The sequence below is a fragment of the Eutrema salsugineum genome, unplaced genomic scaffold (genome assembly GCF_000478725.1).
Source record: "Eutrema salsugineum unplaced genomic scaffold, Eutsalg1_0 scaffold_13, whole genome shotgun sequence".
NCBI classification, from domain to species: Eukaryota; Viridiplantae; Streptophyta; class Magnoliopsida; order Brassicales; family Brassicaceae; genus Eutrema; species Eutrema salsugineum.
The window spans coordinates 3,156,310-3,173,148 of record NW_006256885.1 but is presented as its reverse complement, the minus strand read 5'-3'; the positions used below and the strand labels follow the sequence as shown (position 1 = coordinate 3,173,148).

The window sequence follows — 16,839 nt, the reverse complement described above, 5'->3', positions numbered from 1 at the left end:
AATACACACTGAGTATTTATGATACTAGCAGTCTCTGAGAGTTAGTTTGAAACTACCAAAATGCCCCTATCCTCTCAAGAGTCGTATTTCGTAAGCTTCTTTTCTTGCGTTTTCTTTTGGCCAAAGATGCCACAATTCACAACTCTGCTTGAAGCAAACAGAAAAGAAAATGCGGCAAACCCTAAAGTTTTTGCGTTTCGTTTAACATTCCACATATTTTGCTAGTTGGTAAATTATTTGACGAATCTCGCATTGGCGAATAAAATAGATTTTATTTTTCAAAAAACTAAAAGTAATCAATATCCGGTTCAGTTTATTGTTCCCCGCCACAACGAGCAAAAGATAAAAAAAAAAAAAAAAAAAAACTTAAAATCAATCCCTTTCCGGTTCTATGAACCGGTTCTTTATTCCAGTTCATCTATATATCACCTAAAAGTCCATCTAAAACCACCAGCTTCACTCACTCAAGCCGAAAACTCAAACAGCATCGTGTGCTGGTACTTGTCACCAGCCTTAACCACAACAGACGGAAAATTCGACTGGTTAATCGCGTTCGGGAAACCCTGCGTCTCAAGGCACACACCCGCATGCTTCCCATAAACCGCGTTTCCTTTCCCAACCACTCCATTCACATAGTTCCCTGTATAAAACTGCATTCCCGGTACATTGGTCCACAAGTTCAACACCCTCGAGCTTGCACCGTCTCTCAGCTTCGCTGCGTGTTTAAGCCCATCCTTCTCCTTGTCAGGACAGTCCAACACGTAGTTGTGATCATATCCGAGTCCCACTTCTCCTATAGACTCGCCTATCCGTTTCTCCTCCGTGAAATCGAAAGGAGTTCCCTTTACAGGCAAAATCTCTCCCGTAGGCACTGTGTATTGATCCACCGGTGTAATATGAGACCCCCAAATCTGGATGCTATGGTCAAGAATGTTTCCAGAGTCATGACCTGCCAAGTTCCAGTATGTGTGCTGTGCTAAGCTGATCGGAGTGTCTTTGTTTTTCGGAACTGCCTCCATGTCAAGTCTCATGGTCGTGGCTGACGTGAGCGTGTATGTAGCTGTGACAGAAACTGCTCCTGGATAACCTGTAAAATAGGACCATACACATTATATTTTAGTACTTAGCTAATCCAAACCATATATATATATAAGAAATTTGAAAGACTTAAAAAGGGAAATGTAATGTTAGGGACCTTCTTCTCCATCGTCGCTGTGATATTTGAAAATGATGAATGGTTTTTCGCCGTCTTTCTTGTGCCCTGCAACTTCCCATGTTTTCTTGTCGAAACCCTTGTTACCACCTGCATTATAGAGTAACATTTTATTATGTTTTACATCCGATTAAAAATTCGAGAAATATATACAGAAGAGGGGTCGTTATATACCGTGGAGGCTATTGGGAGGCTTGTTGATGGGCAGAGTGTAGTCAACTCCATTCAGAGTAAATTTTCCCTCTTTGATCCGATTTGCCACACGGCCAACTATGCATCCAAAGTAAGGTGCAAGGCCTTTCTGTAACAATCATTATCATATATATTCAGATTCATTAATAAACACAAATTTTCATTACCACTATCACAAAATCCAAATTACTTTGATGTCACAGCAGATATTTTATCAAAAATATTACTATTAAGCACACAAGTCATACCACAAGAGAGAACTGAGCATATAGAGTTATTAACAATATGATTCAGATACTATGCATAGACACATGTGTTGATGCTAATAAGTACTCTATTCACCAATTCAGACAACAGAAATCACATTGGTGATAGTTTAATTGAAATCAGATGCACCCGGAGGCATTGATCAGATCCAATGAAATATGTGTCGAGATCAATCAAAGAATTAGGTGAAATTTGAGAGAGATTACCACATATGGATCCACCGAGTCGAATCCGAGAACTACATCAGCCAATTTCCCTTCAATTTGATAAAAAATAAAGAAAAAACAAAACTCGATCATCAGAGGATTGATTGGGATTTTCAGGAAAAGTGAAACATATATAATGGAGATCCTCACAGGAAGGGAGAAGAGAACGAACCGTTCTTGTCGGGGGCAGACAAAGAGGTGATTGTGGCGCCATAATTTGAGATCTTGACATGCATGGTGCCATTGTTGAGCTCGAATATCTCAGGAGAAGTATTCCTGCTCTGATCCGCCATGAGAGAAACGCTCGATTGGTTCAATTAGGGCTTAAGATTAGGAGGAGGTGAAGCAAAGTGATTAATGGATTAGATATTTTAGATGTTTGAGACAAGTGATCAGTTTTGTTGTGTCATATATAAACCAGAATCGTAATCTCGTAACAGATCAATGCTGACGTCATCCCCATCCAAAACTTCTATCTTTTGTTTACCCTTTTGTCCCTTTAGGGCATTTCTCAATATATTTTTCTCTCTTTTTAATCAACTTATATAATCAAAAAGATACCAACTTCAGTTAAATAAAGATATTAAAAATGGGGGAAAAATTTAACATTTTGATTAATAGACTTTCGACCTAAAAAAACAAAGATTTGATAAGCAAAGTATCAAACTATAAACTGAAGAATTAAAGAAAAAAAAAAAAAAAAACTCTATGCATTATCGTAACTCAGTCTTCGCGTGAATTTTAGATCTATCTCTACCTTTTTTCAGGTATCCTATGAAGAAAACGATATAACCTATAAAAGCTTGTTTTGTAATTTCTTTTCGTAAATTTTCAACTTTTGCTCCCAACCAACATTTACCAGCTTTTTTATCCAAAAGGTTACCGAAAAAGTTTCCCATAACTAGAAATAATTAATTGAAAAAAATTTGTAAATATCAAAGCTCAGCCATCGAAAGAATAGAAGAAATAGAGTAACAGATGTCAAAGAGGTCTTTAGTTTAAAGAAGAACAATCATTTCCAAAAGCAAATCATTTGTCACTTTCTCCTTCTTCACCTTTCAATTTCATTCAACCAAAGCAAATACTACTTTCCTTTTTCTCTCATTACGAACTCGCTGATCCGACGTCGCTTTACTCCATTTGACACATCCCTCCAACATCATCAAACGCCTTGGGCCCAAGAATTACAGCAAAAAATGCAAGATCCACGCAATAACCAGGTGCCATCTTCTCCCACCATCTCCTCCGTCTCTTCCTCCGATCTTGATACCGAGGTCAGTTTACAGAATCTTATATTTTAGTTGAGAATCTCTCTCTAGTTCTCTTAAGCACACAGATTGATCTTTTTTATTTTCCCAGAAATTTCATGTGCTACCTAGAAATGTTTCTGCTTAAAAAGATCATCTTTTAGTTAGAAACTGGATTTAAACTTCCAAAGTTTGTGTTTTTAGAGCTGCCCAGAAACAAATATTTGTTTTTTTCTCGGAACCCAGAAAACAAAATCTCTGCCGAGATATGTTCAGGTGAAAATTTATACTTTCCCCGTGATTCAACTAACCCATAAATTTGATACTGGGAAGTGGGAAAGAAAGATGATTTTTTGGAGTGTTCGTTTTTGAAAGATTAAAAACGAAATTGGAAATCTGACTATTTTGAAGTGTTAATTGGGTTTTTTTTTATTGGTGATGAGGAAATTAGTCAACAGGATCCTTCTTCCATGACAGAAGCATCACACTGGGAACGCTTATGGGGTTTAGTTTCACAGCAACCATGCCGATGCCATTCAGAGCTTCTTCACACCGCCACGTGTCACCCTCTGTCTCAATCCAACGAGCTTCAAGCTCCAACGCAGCAAGACGCAATAACCAGAGGAAGCGTCCTCCTTCCACTTCGGCTGAGAGGCATCGCCGCCGCAAGTGGTGGCGCTTTTGCCGAGACGACGACGACGCGGGGAACGGGATGCACCGTGGCTCCGGAGATTGTAGGCGGTCATCGCTCGGAGAGTATTTGGAGGTTGAACGGAGGTTTGGTGATGAAGCCGTCTATGGCTCCGCCGAGGCGGAGCTTGAGGATGCGGTGGCGCGTTACCGGAATCAGCAGCCGGCGTTGACGGAACGGGGGTTGTTCGCCGATGGGAGGGTTCTTCCTCCGGCTTCAGCTGAGATTGTTGCCGGAGAAAGTACGCCGGTGGCTACGGGACTTTGTAGATTTCCGGTTTCCTTAACCGGTATATGTAGCGGAGGCGGAGGATAGATACGTCGGTCCATGTGCTTATTTATCTTTTTTTGTTTAAATTGTGTATTCAATATTTTAAGAATCGAAATCATAGTTTTGTGGAAAAAATGGGGTGCAGTTCAATACCAGCAACAAATGATATTTAGTCACCTAAGGAGGTGTAAATCAAGATTTTTAGAGTTTTAGAGTTTAAGATTCTATAGTTATTAGTTTGTGGATTTTTACATTCTTAATAGATTCCTCTGTTATTCATTTAGAAATTATAAAAATCAGTTGTTATTGATCTGATGATTTTTATAATCTAATCAAAATCCATTGTTATTCAAAAAGTCTGCATTTTAATGATTCTATGATTCTGTTATAATATAGTGTTATTGGCATAATGATTCTTTATAATTTAATTCATAAATTATGATTCTCAAAATACTATCTATATCCCTTGGATTCTCAAAATCTGTCATATTAAAAAATTCTTAATAGATTGTTTAAATCCATATAACTCTCTCTAAATTTTACAAATCCAACAAAACTCTTAAAAATTTGATAAATCTCATGATTTTTAAAATCAACTAAAATCTTCATAAATCTAACTCCCAATAACCCCTCCTAAATTATTTCAGAAAAAATGATTGATAATGGAGAAATTGAAGGCATAGATGACCATATCACTTGAGAAAATAAAAGTGGGGTTACAGAAGGAAAAAGTAGCAGTAATTAGTGGTTAATTGAGAGAAAACTATTCAAGGATCTATTGAGGTAATTCATCAAAATTTCTTAATTGTGTTTCTTATTCAGTTTCCCTTATATATCAAGAAATAACCAATAATATTTAATCTTTATATAAGAACCTCACTACAATTCAATTTCATACCACAGTTTTCCCATTTCTCACATATAGTTCAGAAAAGAGAAGAAAAAATGAGCCGGAGAAAGATCAAGATGATGAGTAGGTGCAAAACATATGTGTATATAGAGCTTGGAACGTAGATTGGGTTAGTCCTTCGCAAAACCTGAGGCTTGATTTTGTTGATAAAAAAAAAGTGGTTCCAACAAAGTTTGTAGTAGATGGCTAGATGCAATATGTCTTAACTATAAAAAGATACGTAAATTAAACGTCTAGAACTCGATCACTGAAAAAGATTCATGACTCAGAGAAAATACGAGACGAAACAGCTTGAATCTGGCGGAGATAAGACGTTGAAGCAATACGAGGAGCTCAAGTAATGCCTATGCAAGCTTCATCTTCTCTCCAGAGATAAGGTCATCATGGGAACAAATAAATAGATATGTAGTTTTGAGATTTTCATACATATTGTTGGTCGTCGATTCAAAATGTATTTTTTTCTAATGGTCTAGTGGTTGTGACTTTTGATGGATAACATTATGGGATTATGAAACCTTATTGTGGTAAAGCATAAAGATGTGCGAAATCGTTAAGCAAAATTGAAAATAAATAGACTACAAAAATTGTAAAATGACAACAATAAGAAATTTTGATTACTTTTCATAAAAACTGCGGAATAACGAAGTGGTTGAAAAAAAAAAAAAAAGATCATGTGATTAATGAAAACTTGTAGAAGCTAGCATGGGTGCATAGTTGGTCTTATGATTGGTCTATGATATTAAGCTTTTGAGCTACCACACCCTAAGTTTTTGCTTCAAACTCTTTTCATTCATACATCTAATTCTTATAGAAGTTTTATCAAATGTTGTGTGTTAAGAGGCAAAAACGACATAAGTTTGGCTGAGGCTGTGCCACATTTTAACATACCCACTAAAAGCAAGAAGTCGAGACTATTATCCTGGTATTATTATCCCCATTAACATGTAACATCATAAGTGGAGAAAATTACCGAACAAACAAGTGAGCACACATAAGAATACAAATTAAATATGGAAAAACTGTTTGTTTATGTGTGTGAGTGTGTCCATTGACCAAGAAGCAAATTACCGAACAAGTGGACACACATTCGAAAATCGAAAAATGTTTGCTATGTGTGCTCATATTTTGTAGTAGCAAACATTTTGGAATTAAAAACAGAATTACATTTTTATATAATTAGTTTTTATTTTATTTTATTGGGTACTACGCGAATAACCTCAAGCGACGCAACACACAAAACAAAACTCATTTTTTGTGCGTCCTTCTCTTTAGGGTCTCTCTCTCTCTTATCTTAAGCAGCAGCAACAGAAAACGTCATCGATGGCGTCTCACGCTTCGAATCTCTGGGTGCTTCTAGGTTTGGGTATCGCTGGGATTCTTCTCGCTACCAAGAAGCTGAAGAAGACCACCCGTGAAGATTTCGGCGCCTTCATCGACAAGCTTTTGCTACTTCCTCCGCCACAGCCTGCTCCTCCTAAAGCTCCTCATCCTCTCACCGGTCTCTCTTTCGCTGTCTCCGACGTGTAAGTCACCGTAGACTTGTTTCCCCTCCCCTTCTTCTTCGTCTTCTTATGTTTGTGGTGAAATTTTGGTGAAGAATTTTTCGCTGGGGTTGTCAAAATTAGTTTCCCAAAGCTTGAAATCTGCGTTGACTCCGTTCCTACTTTTCTCCGGCGCATTATATGTCTGTTCTTGTACTTTCGAGAGTATGGTTGATTAATTTTGAGCAATTATTCTGAAACTTTGTTTGTAGTAGATTCAAATGTGTGTATCACAGCTAGTTCTAATCATTTCAAATCGATACTAACTGTATGAATATATATAAGAATCTTTGAACTGTTCCTATCATTGGAGGACCCTACGGTTTGGATCTTTGGAGATAAGATGAGATTGTAAGTCATTGAGAAGAGTTGTATTTTTGGATTCATCACCAATTTTGGATGAATTACAGTCGTAGAGTGTGTTTGACCTCTAATGATCCATGGAGAAAACTATGGATATATGTTGATATAGTAACTTTTTATCTAATTTTTATACTGGCTCTTGTATGAACTTTTGAATATAAAAGGTTTCAAAAAGCTAAAGTTCCTCTTTCTTTCATTCTCATCTGTTTTTCCAGATTCGATATTACAGGCTACGTGACTGGCTTTGGTCATCCAGACTGGGTCAGGACACATGAAGCTGCTTCTTCAACATGTCCTGTGGTTTCAACTCTCGTTGAAGGTGGAGCCACTTGTGTTGGGAAAACTGTAGTTGATGAACTTGCCTTTAGGTTTGTCTCTGTTTCGATTACATATGTAAATTTGTTACCTATGTCGGGATTCAGATAAACACCTATAGTTTGAGATTCCAGTGTTGAAATTTATATTTCATCAGGGTTCAAGTATTTTTGATTTCTTTGTTTTGCGGTTTTTGTTTGCTTCAGTATCAGTGGAGAAAACAAGCATTATGATTCACCCACAAATCCTGCAGCTCCTGCTCGTATTCCTGGTGGCGCTTGCAGTGGAGCTGCTATTGCCGTAGCAACTAACGCTGTGGATTTTGCATTAGGTGAGTTTTGTAGATACCTTTTCCTTGTTGGAAAATTTGGTACAAGATAGCCTTAAGTATTGGTGACAAAACATGGCTTAAAAGTTTAAAACATAAATTGGTAGTTATTTTAAGGACATAACATATAGTAAGATTGTTCCATACAGAGTTACACGCTAGTGTCCTTGGTCCCATCCCATTCATCTCGAAAGTCTCAATCGTTTACTGGTTCTGGACTTCTGGTTCAACTTTCTTAAGAGTATGGTTTTGATGACTTGCATCATTGCAGGCATCGACACGGTTGGCGGGGTTAGAGTGCCTGCTGTATACTGTGGCGTTCTTGGATTCAAATTTTCTCATGGGGCTGTTTCAAACACCGGAATCATACCAGTATCTTCTAGTCTTGACTCTGTTGGTATGTGTACAAACTGTGTGGATTCAACAATTTGTAGTAGAATGATCTGAATCATATAAAGACGAGGATTTGTTTGTTATATGCCTATATTGCAAGATGACTTCGTTCATATGACTATTTAAAATTTAGCATCATGCCATCATCATATGGAGAATATGAGCATTATGTCGATTCTGATCAATAGATATTGCCTTCAGGATGGTTTGCTCGCGATCCAAACACCCTACGTCGTGTTGGCCATGTACTCCTGCAACTTCCATTTGCCACACAACGGAATCCAAGGCAAATCATAATAGCTGATGACTATTTTCAGCTGTTAAAGATCCCTGTGGACCGGATTACACAGGTGGTGATCAAATCGGCTGAAAAGCTTTTCGGAAGTATGCCCTTTGCTCTTCCTGAAGGTCCTTGGTCTCTGTTACATATCCTGGTTGTAATAGCATTATTCTTTGTTTTTATGTTTAGGACAATTGCTGAAGCATCAGAACCTGGAGAACTATTTTGAAGCTAAAGTTCCTAGCTTGAAAGAGTTCATCAGGACAAGAGCCATCGCTAACACGAACGTCTCAACATCAAGACTACTGGCGAATGTGATGCAGCTTCTTCAAAGGTGTGCCTCTTGTTTATTTACCATCAGAGGATAAGAGAACCTCGATTTAGAACTCTAAAATAACGATTTTGACTTGTATTGTAGGCACGAGTTTCTTAAAAACCATGGGGATTGGATCAACACAGTTAAGCCAGCTATTGATCCAGTGATTTCTTCACAACTGCGTGAGAACCCAGAACTAAGCAATGACGAGATTGAGAACTTGAATACAATCAGGAACCAGATGCGGGTGGCTATCGGCTCACTTCTCAAGGTATTCCTGCTCTTCCATGCGAATGTCCACAACTTGAGCGACTTTGTATACATGCGTCTTGACTTTATCTTCTTTACGTGTTCCCATGCGTCAAGGATGATGGCATTCTGGTTATTCCAACAATGCCAGCTGTTCCTCCAAAACTTGGTAGCAAAGAGATAACCTCTGAAGACTATCAAAGCCGAGCTTCTAGTCTGCTTAGCATTGCTAGCATATCGGGCTGTTGTCAGGTTAAATCTCACTCCCTTATTGTTCCATTTCCAGTAGAGATGATGGTAAATGGTATATGGGCCCTCGAACAAATCAACAACAAAGCGATGACTGAACATATAGCATTAGTAAACACAATTTACATATTACGTGTCTAACATATATTGGTCTGATAATATAGGTGACTGTGCCGTTGGGACACCACGAGAAATGCCCTGTTTCAGTTTCTTTCATAGGAAGACATGGTGGTGACCGCTTTTTACTAGATACAGTGCAGACAATGTATGCAACTTTGCAAGAGAACTCCAGTATTATTGCCGATCCCAAATCATTTAAAAAGACTATCAGCCAAGAAGAGTCAGCTGAAATTGCCAAAGAAAAGGTCAATTAATTTCCATTGCAGGTCTCATTTTTCTCAAATGGCATTGTCCACTTTAGTCTACTGTGGTTCTCATATGTGTGTGTGTGTGTGTTTTTATTATCTCTTTGTAAACCAGGGTAACCAAGCATTCAAAGAGAAACAGTGGCAGAAAGCTATTGGTCTATACTCAGAAGCTATCAAGCTAAGTGAAAACAATGCCACTTATTACAGTAACAGAGCTGCTGCTTATCTTGAAATTGGAAGGTAATTATTTCTCTGCTCCTAAAAACCTTTTGAAGTGAGAGATTTTTCTTTTTTGCGACATAGCCTTGATAAGTCCTATACATACAGCTTTCTTCAAGCCGAAGAAGACTGTACCAAAGCCATTACTCTCGACAAGAAGGTAACTTTCTTTAAAACACAAAAGGAGGTTTCTCTTGCAAGAACACTCTTTGCCTTTGAATCTCAACCCAAAAAACAAAAATCTCTCTTTTTTTTTCAGAATGTCAAAGCCTATTTACGAAGAGGAACCGCAAGAGAAATGTTAAGCTATTACAAGGAAGCCATAGATGGTATGCTTTAAATAATCAGTCTGTTGGGTTTATGTCTTGTAGAATCTTGCAAAAAAACAAAGATTGACACTCAAATATTGTTTTTTCTCCTTGATTAAACTTTGCAGATTTCAAATACGCACTTGTGTTGGAACCTAACAACAAACGAGCGGCTCTATCAGCCGAGAGACTGAGAAAACTATTCCAGTGAGCTTCCTTCGTCCGTGCCTTACCGATCATTGAAAAAAAAACGTTTTGTTCTTTAGAATATATCCAAGAGTATAGGCCAATTTTGTTACACTTTGTTTTTCTAAATTCTAAACATGGTCCTATGATATTTAGGCAAATTATTTAGTTACCTTTTGCAAGCCTACGCCGAAAATGAAACTGAGTACGGAACTAAATACGATGTTAGTTCATGTTTAACTGTTTAAGGTTGCAACACAATTTTAGCGTTCACTAAAATTGGGTTTCAGAAACTAACGTTAATCCTAAATACAGGATACCGAAATTCACGGTCGTCTTCTATTCAATGTCAAATAGGTCATGCCTTTAATAATATCGTCTTTATTATCCATTTCTTTTCTCGCACGTTATCTTCTCCCCGCAAAAGCTTTCGCCTCAAAAGAAAAAGAAAAAAAAGGAACAGAGAACAAGAGAAGTCAAACCGAAAAGACCTGCCGGTTTCTTTATCGATAACGAAACTGACGAAGAAATTAAAAAAGAAACAATTGAATTCTCTTCACGGTGAGTAAATTCAGAAATAAAAAATTTTGTGTGTGTGTTTCACAAAGAGTCAAAGACTCTTAGTGTTTGATTCATTTTTGGCATATTTGTCATTGTGTTTTTTCTTCATTGTGAATACCTTTTTTTTCCCTGGTGAGTAAAACAGAATTTTCCGTTGTTCATGATTTTGGTTTGTCTGTTAATGTCCCTTTTCCCGGAAATCTTGAGTTTGTTTCTCAACCAGAAATTTTGAGATGATCTAAACGTGTACTTGCAGTGCATTCTCGACAAAAGGTATCGTAGAAAGTGAGCAAGACTATCGAAGATATATAATCAGAAAAAAAAAAGTAATTAAAGGAAAATGACAACGGCGGGTCCGGCGAGGACGAGCTCATTAATGGACGATCTCTTGGGACTCCTTAGAATCCGCATCAAACGTGGCGTCAATCTCGCCGTCCGTGACATCAATAGCAGCGATCCTTACGTTGTCGTCAAAATGGGCAAACAGGTAAGTAAACCACCAATCACCAACTTTACAATTTCACAATATCCATACGTACAAATGTTCTCTAATCATCAGGATTTGTTTTGTTTTTTTTGTCTTTTTTTTTAGCAGAAATTGAAGACTCGTGTCATTAACAAAGATGTAAATCCAGAGTGGAATGAAGATCTGACTCTCTCCGTCACTGACTCCAATCTCACCGTCCTCTTGGTATATATATATATATATTTACAGACCAAACCATGTATTAATAGATGTTTATATTTGTTGATATAAAAAAAACCATATAATATATGTTAATATGTTGTGTATGTACAGACGGTGTATGACCACGACATGTTTAGCAAGGACGACAAGATGGGTGATGCGGAGTTCGAGATAAAGCCGTATATCGAGGCTTTAAGGATGCAACTTGATGGACTTCCTAGTGGAACCATTGTCACCACGGTTCAGCCTAGTCGTCGCAACTGTCTAGCCGAGGAGTCACGAGTCACTTGGGTCGATGGTAAGCTCGTCCAAGATCTCGTTCTCAGATTACGACACGTGGAATGTGGAGAGGTCGAGGCTCAGCTTCAGTGGATTGACCTCCCTGGCTCCAAGGGTCTTTGAATTCCTTTTTTCTAATATTTGCCGTTACTTTGAGGTTTTTTTTTATTCAAATAATTGAATTAAACCTCAAAGCCAAACACACGAACATAATGGAGGAAAATAGTGAATTAGAAATGCGTATTAATTAATCCATGTGAGAATATAAGGATTAAGAACGTTGAGGGAAGTTTTTTATTGGTGATCGAGTCCGAGTCCGAGTCGAGCCGTGGTGGTGGACACGTTGGCGTATCGTCCATGTATATTTGGGTTAGCCTTAATCAAGGGCTTCAATTAACATGAACAACTAATTAATACAAACATCTTGTATTTTTTATATTGACCCTTATATAATTTAAAAGACACATAGACACATATATTCATATATTGTCAAGAGTTCTGAACAAAAAAAATAATAATCAATTCTTAGTAGTGCAGTAGTTAATCGTGATTTCAATCATAATTGGCTAAGGTGGATGTTCTAACTTTTAAATGACAATAGCGGGATATACTTGGAGTATTGAGATCTGAAAAAAAAAAGCTTGGAGTATTGAGGTTTATAGGTATTGAAAAGCACAGAATAAGTAATTTTAGCACCCAAAAAAATCACCTTTAAATTACGCTAAAAATCTACAAAGAAATATACTCTGAAACAACGAAACAAAAAAAAAAAATTCGAAGGGAAAAAAGAAACAAAAAGGGATAGTAGGTGAAGAGAATCCAGGTGTTCTGTAATGAGTGATGCACTATCGGTTATAAAATGACACAGCACGTGAACATAATTGTCCTTTAATATAACGTGTCACGAGAGTGACCGTGACGAGAGTGGAGCGTCTTTATACTTTTAATTATGCAAAAAAAAAAAAAATAAATAAAAGATTCGACTCCTGAGTCCTGAATGATAATAAGATAAAGTTTCTCATTTTATTTTAAAAGTTTGATAGATCCCGAGGGACCCAAATTTTGCCTTTCCCAATGAACGATCTAGAGATTCCCTCCACCAACTCCCCAAATTACTTGATTACTTTTACCAAAAACGACTATATTTGATTATTATTATTTTAATTACCTTCGTTTAGAGTTTCTTACAAACTTAATTGGTAACTGCATAAAACACTAAAATAGTTAAAAGACTTTAGTCAAAAAGAATAAACAACAATTGGTACTTGGTGGCAAAATAATTAAAACGTTATATACACTTCAATGTTGAGATAAAAAAGGTTAAATCAAACCTTTCAATGATTTGTTGTCTGAGTTTCAATAATGTACCTAGATATTTCAGAAGTAGACATGTATTACATCTAAAAAGAAAATACCACAATACCAGAAGTATAAATGCAAATCTATCAAGTAGATATAATATATAATATTAGCCATAACTTAAAGATTGACAACATTGATTTACTATATTTACACTTAATTACCGTAGTTGACCAAACAAACAAAATAAAAGACTTGTATTTACCCGACTGTTATTTTATTATTTACAGTCTGTAAGAGCCGAACTCGAAGGTGACGCCACCGTTTCCCTATAAAAAAGGCGCGCAAGAGCCACTCTCTCCGCCACAGAGAAACCAAAACTCCTCTCTCTCTCTCTATCTGATTACCATTTTCCCGAATCGACGGTGTGAATTGATGCAGCAGAGAGGGCGATCCGTCAACCGTAGATCAAGGAGCTTCTCTAGATCCAGACTCGCCGTCGAAGGCCATTAAACGAACTGTCTTGCTCTCTCTCTCACAACAGATTGTCTTCTTCGCTTCTTTTTTCCGACGAACGAACACCTTTTCCCAAAATGGCAGCATCGTACGGTGAGATCTCCCACTATATCCGTCGAATCTTACTCTTTTTGTTGGGAAATTCGGGAAAATGATTTAGTATTCTAGATTAGAGCACGTTGTTGAAAGCGATTATCGTTGGTTGATTAAACTATCGAAAATTGAAGAAAGAGAATGTTGATCTGATTTGATTCATTTCTTTTGTGAAATATGTGGAGTAGAGGAAGAGCGCGATATCCAGAAGAATTACTGGATAGAACATTCCGCTGATTTGACTGTTGAAGCTATGATGCTCGACTCTAGAGCCTCTGATCTCGACAAGGAAGAACGACCTGAGGTACCACCCACTTTTTGTTTTCTCTCTTATTTGATGGAGAAATTGGAATCACTGAATGTTCTTAAGAATCGGGTTTGAGACACACTATTTTGATTTGGTTGTTTGTCTCCATCAAAGAGTATCACTACATTGGTCTCTCGAATAGGGTATTTTGTATTTTGAATCTTATGAGTTGGTTTAATTGTGCAGGTACTCTCTTTGCTCCCACCTTTTGAAGGCAAATCGGTGTTGGAACTTGGAGCCGGTATTGGTCGATTCACTGGTGAACTGGCTCAAAAAGCCGGTGAACTCATTGCTCTTGACTTCATTGATAGCGTCATTAAGAAGGTTTATTACTTTAATCACCTTCGTTGTTAATGTTTCTCAACTCGTTGCTCATGACTTGTAACCTTTATTTCTTGAATGTTAAATTTCTTCTTTTTTGCAGAATGAAAGTGTCAATGGGCATTACAAGAATGTGAAGTTTATGTGTGCTGATGTTACATCCCCTGACTTGAAGATCACTGATGGATCCATTGACTTGATATTCTCCAACTGGCTATTGATGTATCTTTCTGACAAAGAGGTATAACATGGTCTTTTATTAAAAAAAAAAAAAAAATTGTATTGAGAAACACCAAGTAAGTTTTAATGGTATTGTTTGGATGCAGGTGGAGCTTTTGGCAGAAAGGATGGTTGGTTGGATAAAAACTGGTGGATACATTTTCTTCCGAGAATCTTGCTTCCATCAGTCTGGGGACAGCAAGCGGAAATCCAACCCAACTCACTACCGTGAACCCCGTTTTTATACCAAGGTTATTAATCAGTTTACATAAACATTGCATTTTAAAAACTGCAATTTCAGTTTTTAGCCGAGGAACAGTAGTAATAATGCCTCTTCTTAAGAATATGTTGAGACTTAGAAAGTTTCAGTAGGTTGGAATTGAAGAATATAGGATACATGATCACTTGAATTCCCTCGTATTGACTGAGATTTAAATGTTATACTATGCCTTGGTGTTTCTTGTTATGGTTTATCGATCTTTGAAGTAATGTCTCTGTCGACATATATGTAGTTACTTGTTTCTAAATCTTGTCCGAATGTATTTAGAAATGTACAACATATATTCTAACAAATCTGTCAAAGAAAATTATTGGAATATTTAAGTTCATTCACGTAGAAGTTATGTGGCATTTATAAATCTACTGAATAAAGTCGATGGTGAACAAATGTAGGTCTTTCAAGAATGTCAGACACGCGATGCAGCTGGGAATTCATTTGAGCTCTCTATGATCGGGCAAAAGTGCATTGGAGCTTATGTGAAGAACAAGAAGAATCAGAATCAGGCAAACCAAAACTCTGTCTATCAAGATTCTCTGACTTCCTTTTGTATTAAGATGGTAATCATGTGTAACACACTCTTCATCTTGTCGGTTGCAGATTTGTTGGATTTGGCAGAAAGTCAGCTCAGAAAATGACAGAGGCTTCCAACGTTTCTTGGACAATGTTCAGTACAAAGCCAGTGGGATCCTACGCTATGAGCGTGTCTTTGGACAAGGATTTGTGAGCACTGGTGGAATCGGTAAAAACCCAATTTTGCTTGTTCTTGTGTTCTGTGTCTTTATTTATAAGTACTTAGGTGTATTTGTGTCATGTTTCAGAGACAACGAAAGAATTTGTGGAGAAAATGGATCTGAAACCAGGACAGAAAGTGTTAGATGTTGGTTGTGGCATTGGTGGAGGTGACTTCTATATGGCTGAGAACTTCGATGTGCATGTTGTTGGTATCGATCTCTCTGTCAACATGATCTCGTTCGCGCTGGAACGTGCTATTGGACTCAAATGCTCAGTTGAGTTTGAGGTCGCGGATTGCACCACAAAACAATACCCAGATAATTCGTTCGATGTCATTTACAGCCGTGACACTATTCTGCACATCCAGGTACCAAACTTTATTTATCTCATCTTCTCTCTTGAAAGTTTATCAAAGTGAATGCTTACTCGCTCTCGCGCTGTCTCTTTTACAGGACAAACCAGCTTTGTTCAGGACTTTCTTCAAGTGGCTTAAACCAGGGGGTAAGGTTCTCATCAGCGACTACTGTAGGAGCCCGAAAACTCCATCTCCTGAGTTTTCTGAGTACATCAAACAGAGAGGATATGATCTCCATGATGTTCAAGCATATGGACAGGTTTGTTTTCTTTGTCAGTGATATGTTTTCATTTTTTGGTGGTCAAAACCATTTTTTTTTAGTTCTCTAACTCTAATCCCTTTATAACACAAATTATCAATATAGATGCTAAAAGACGTGGGCTTCAGTGATGTGATCGCAGAGGACCGAACTGATCAGGTAAATGAATCGAATATATACATTTTGAAAACCAATTGATGATAGCTTTAACAGAGTTTTGTTGTGTGGTGTTTTGTAATTACAGTTTATGCAAGTCCTGAGACGTGAACTGGAGAGGGTGGAGAGAGAAAAGGAAGAATTCATTTCCGACTTCTCCAAAGTGAGTATCGTTCAATCTCTCGGAAAATGAAATCTTTCCTTTTGCATAATATTTTGATTATCTCACAAAACTTAAATGAACGTAGGAGGATTACGATGACATTGTTGGAGGATGGAAGGCGAAACTAGAGAGAGTTGCATCGGGTGAACAGAAATGGGGACTTTTCATCGCCAACAAGAATTAATCAAAATCTCTCCTTCATCTTTCGTTTTCAAATGTGTTTCTTCTTCAAGAATAAATTAAATTATCATTTCCGTTCGGCAATGATGTTGTTATGTGTGACTTGAGTGTTTTTTAGTACCGAATGTTTCTTCTTACCTTCAATGTTTTCGGTTTACATATATAAACCGAATTTCGTTTGGTTCACAATCTTTGTTTCCAAGCAATTTGTTCTCTAAATGTTATGTTACGTGGTTTTCTTCTTCAGTTTAAAATCCGGTAGCAATAAATCTAATGCAACCGCGTTTTTCAAATTGAAATGTGGCTGCAGTTTTTTGTTA

General features: G+C 37.3%; 5 protein-coding genes across 7 annotated transcripts; 4 read left to right on the top strand and 1 right to left on the bottom strand.

Annotated features, from left to right (window-relative positions):
- Positions 1-279: 279 nt before the first annotated feature.
- Positions 280-2,247, bottom strand: LOC18024669 (aldose 1-epimerase). Its single transcript, XM_006406607.2, has 5 exons — positions 2,051-2,247; positions 1,879-1,928; positions 1,388-1,514; positions 1,196-1,303; positions 280-1,087 (listed from the first exon to the last, which is right to left on the bottom strand). The coding sequence occupies exons 1-5, from the start codon at positions 2,169-2,171 to the stop codon at positions 465-467; spliced, it is 1,029 nt and encodes a 342-aa protein (XP_006406670.1). The 5' UTR covers positions 2,172-2,247; the 3' UTR covers positions 280-464.
- Positions 2,248-2,966: 719 nt separating this feature from the next.
- LOC18024668 (uncharacterized protein At3g17950) lies at positions 2,967-4,277 on the top strand. 2 transcript variants are annotated; one of them, XM_006406606.2, is made up of 2 exons: positions 2,967-3,152; positions 3,577-4,277. In XM_006406606.2, the coding sequence occupies exons 1-2, from the start codon at positions 3,075-3,077 to the stop codon at positions 4,129-4,131; spliced, it is 633 nt and encodes a 210-aa protein (XP_006406669.1). In that variant the 5' UTR covers positions 2,967-3,074; the 3' UTR covers positions 4,132-4,277. The 2 variants fall into 2 exon arrangements, with proteins under 2 accessions (XP_006406669.1, XP_024015195.1); XM_024159427.1 differs by having other exon boundaries at positions 3,119-3,152; positions 3,584-4,277.
- Positions 4,278-6,234: 1,957 nt separating this feature from the next.
- On the top strand, positions 6,235-10,348 carry LOC18024667 (outer envelope protein 64, chloroplastic). The gene is made up of 13 exons (XM_006406605.2): positions 6,235-6,519; positions 7,116-7,268; positions 7,422-7,546; positions 7,815-7,940; positions 8,138-8,320; positions 8,406-8,550; positions 8,635-8,803; positions 8,899-9,033; positions 9,195-9,395; positions 9,511-9,638; positions 9,726-9,777; positions 9,877-9,946; positions 10,054-10,348. The coding sequence occupies exons 1-13, from the start codon at positions 6,317-6,319 to the stop codon at positions 10,134-10,136; spliced, it is 1,773 nt and encodes a 590-aa protein (XP_006406668.1). The 5' UTR covers positions 6,235-6,316; the 3' UTR covers positions 10,137-10,348.
- On the top strand, positions 9,732-11,762 carry LOC18024666 (protein C2-DOMAIN ABA-RELATED 4). 2 transcript variants are annotated; one of them, XM_024159428.1, is made up of 4 exons: positions 9,732-9,748; positions 11,042-11,159; positions 11,268-11,363; positions 11,472-11,762. In XM_024159428.1, the coding sequence occupies exons 2-4, from the start codon at positions 11,049-11,051 to the stop codon at positions 11,760-11,762; spliced, it is 498 nt and encodes a 165-aa protein (XP_024015196.1). In that variant the 5' UTR covers positions 9,732-9,748; positions 11,042-11,048. The 2 variants fall into 2 exon arrangements, with proteins under 2 accessions (XP_024015196.1, XP_006406667.1); XM_006406604.1 differs by lacking the exon at positions 9,732-9,748 and having other exon boundaries at positions 11,013-11,159.
- Positions 11,763-13,313: 1,551 nt separating this feature from the next.
- LOC18024665 (phosphoethanolamine N-methyltransferase 1) lies at positions 13,314-16,708 on the top strand. The gene is made up of 12 exons (XM_006406603.2): positions 13,314-13,547; positions 13,736-13,851; positions 14,041-14,178; positions 14,279-14,416; positions 14,502-14,645; positions 15,067-15,177; positions 15,272-15,413; positions 15,493-15,773; positions 15,859-16,020; positions 16,126-16,179; positions 16,265-16,339; positions 16,425-16,708. The coding sequence occupies exons 1-12, from the start codon at positions 13,532-13,534 to the stop codon at positions 16,521-16,523; spliced, it is 1,476 nt and encodes a 491-aa protein (XP_006406666.1). The 5' UTR covers positions 13,314-13,531; the 3' UTR covers positions 16,524-16,708.
- The last annotated feature ends 131 nt before the right edge of the window (positions 16,709-16,839 follow it).

Excerpts from the sequence above, each read along its gene's own strand:
- LOC18024669 (XM_006406607.2), bottom strand. The coding sequence starts at position 2,171 with ATGGCGGATCAGAGCAGGAATACTTCTCCTGAGATATTCGAGCTCAAC. Across the intron at positions 1,515-1,878 it reads ACTCGGTGGATCCATATGTG|AAAGGCCTTGCACCTTACTT; the intron begins GTAATCTCTCTC and ends TGATTGTTACAG. Across the intron at positions 1,304-1,387 it reads GCCTCCCAATAGCCTCCACG|GTGGTAACAAGGGTTTCGAC; the intron begins GTATATAACGAC and ends TCTATAATGCAG.
- LOC18024668 (XM_006406606.2), top strand. The coding sequence starts at position 3,075 with ATGCAAGATCCACGCAATAACCAGGTGCCATCTTCTCCCACCATCTCC. Across the intron at positions 3,153-3,576 it reads CCTCCGATCTTGATACCGAG|TCAACAGGATCCTTCTTCCA; the intron begins GTCAGTTTACAG and ends TGAGGAAATTAG.
- LOC18024667 (XM_006406605.2), top strand. The coding sequence starts at position 6,317 with ATGGCGTCTCACGCTTCGAATCTCTGGGTGCTTCTAGGTTTGGGTATC. Across the intron at positions 9,639-9,725 it reads GCTTATCTTGAAATTGGAAG|CTTTCTTCAAGCCGAAGAAG; the intron begins GTAATTATTTCT and ends CTATACATACAG. Across the intron at positions 9,947-10,053 it reads TTACAAGGAAGCCATAGATG|ATTTCAAATACGCACTTGTG; the intron begins GTATGCTTTAAA and ends TAAACTTTGCAG.
- LOC18024666 (XM_006406604.1), top strand. The coding sequence starts at position 11,013 with ATGACAACGGCGGGTCCGGCGAGGACGAGCTCATTAATGGACGATCTC. Across the intron at positions 11,160-11,267 it reads TCGTCAAAATGGGCAAACAG|AAATTGAAGACTCGTGTCAT; the intron begins GTAAGTAAACCA and ends TTTTTTTAGCAG. Across the intron at positions 11,364-11,471 it reads CCAATCTCACCGTCCTCTTG|ACGGTGTATGACCACGACAT; the intron begins GTATATATATAT and ends GTGTATGTACAG.
- LOC18024665 (XM_006406603.2), top strand. Across the intron at positions 15,178-15,271 it reads ACAAGAAGAATCAGAATCAG|ATTTGTTGGATTTGGCAGAA; the intron begins GCAAACCAAAAC and ends TGTCGGTTGCAG. Across the intron at positions 15,414-15,492 it reads TGTGAGCACTGGTGGAATCG|AGACAACGAAAGAATTTGTG; the intron begins GTAAAAACCCAA and ends GTCATGTTTCAG.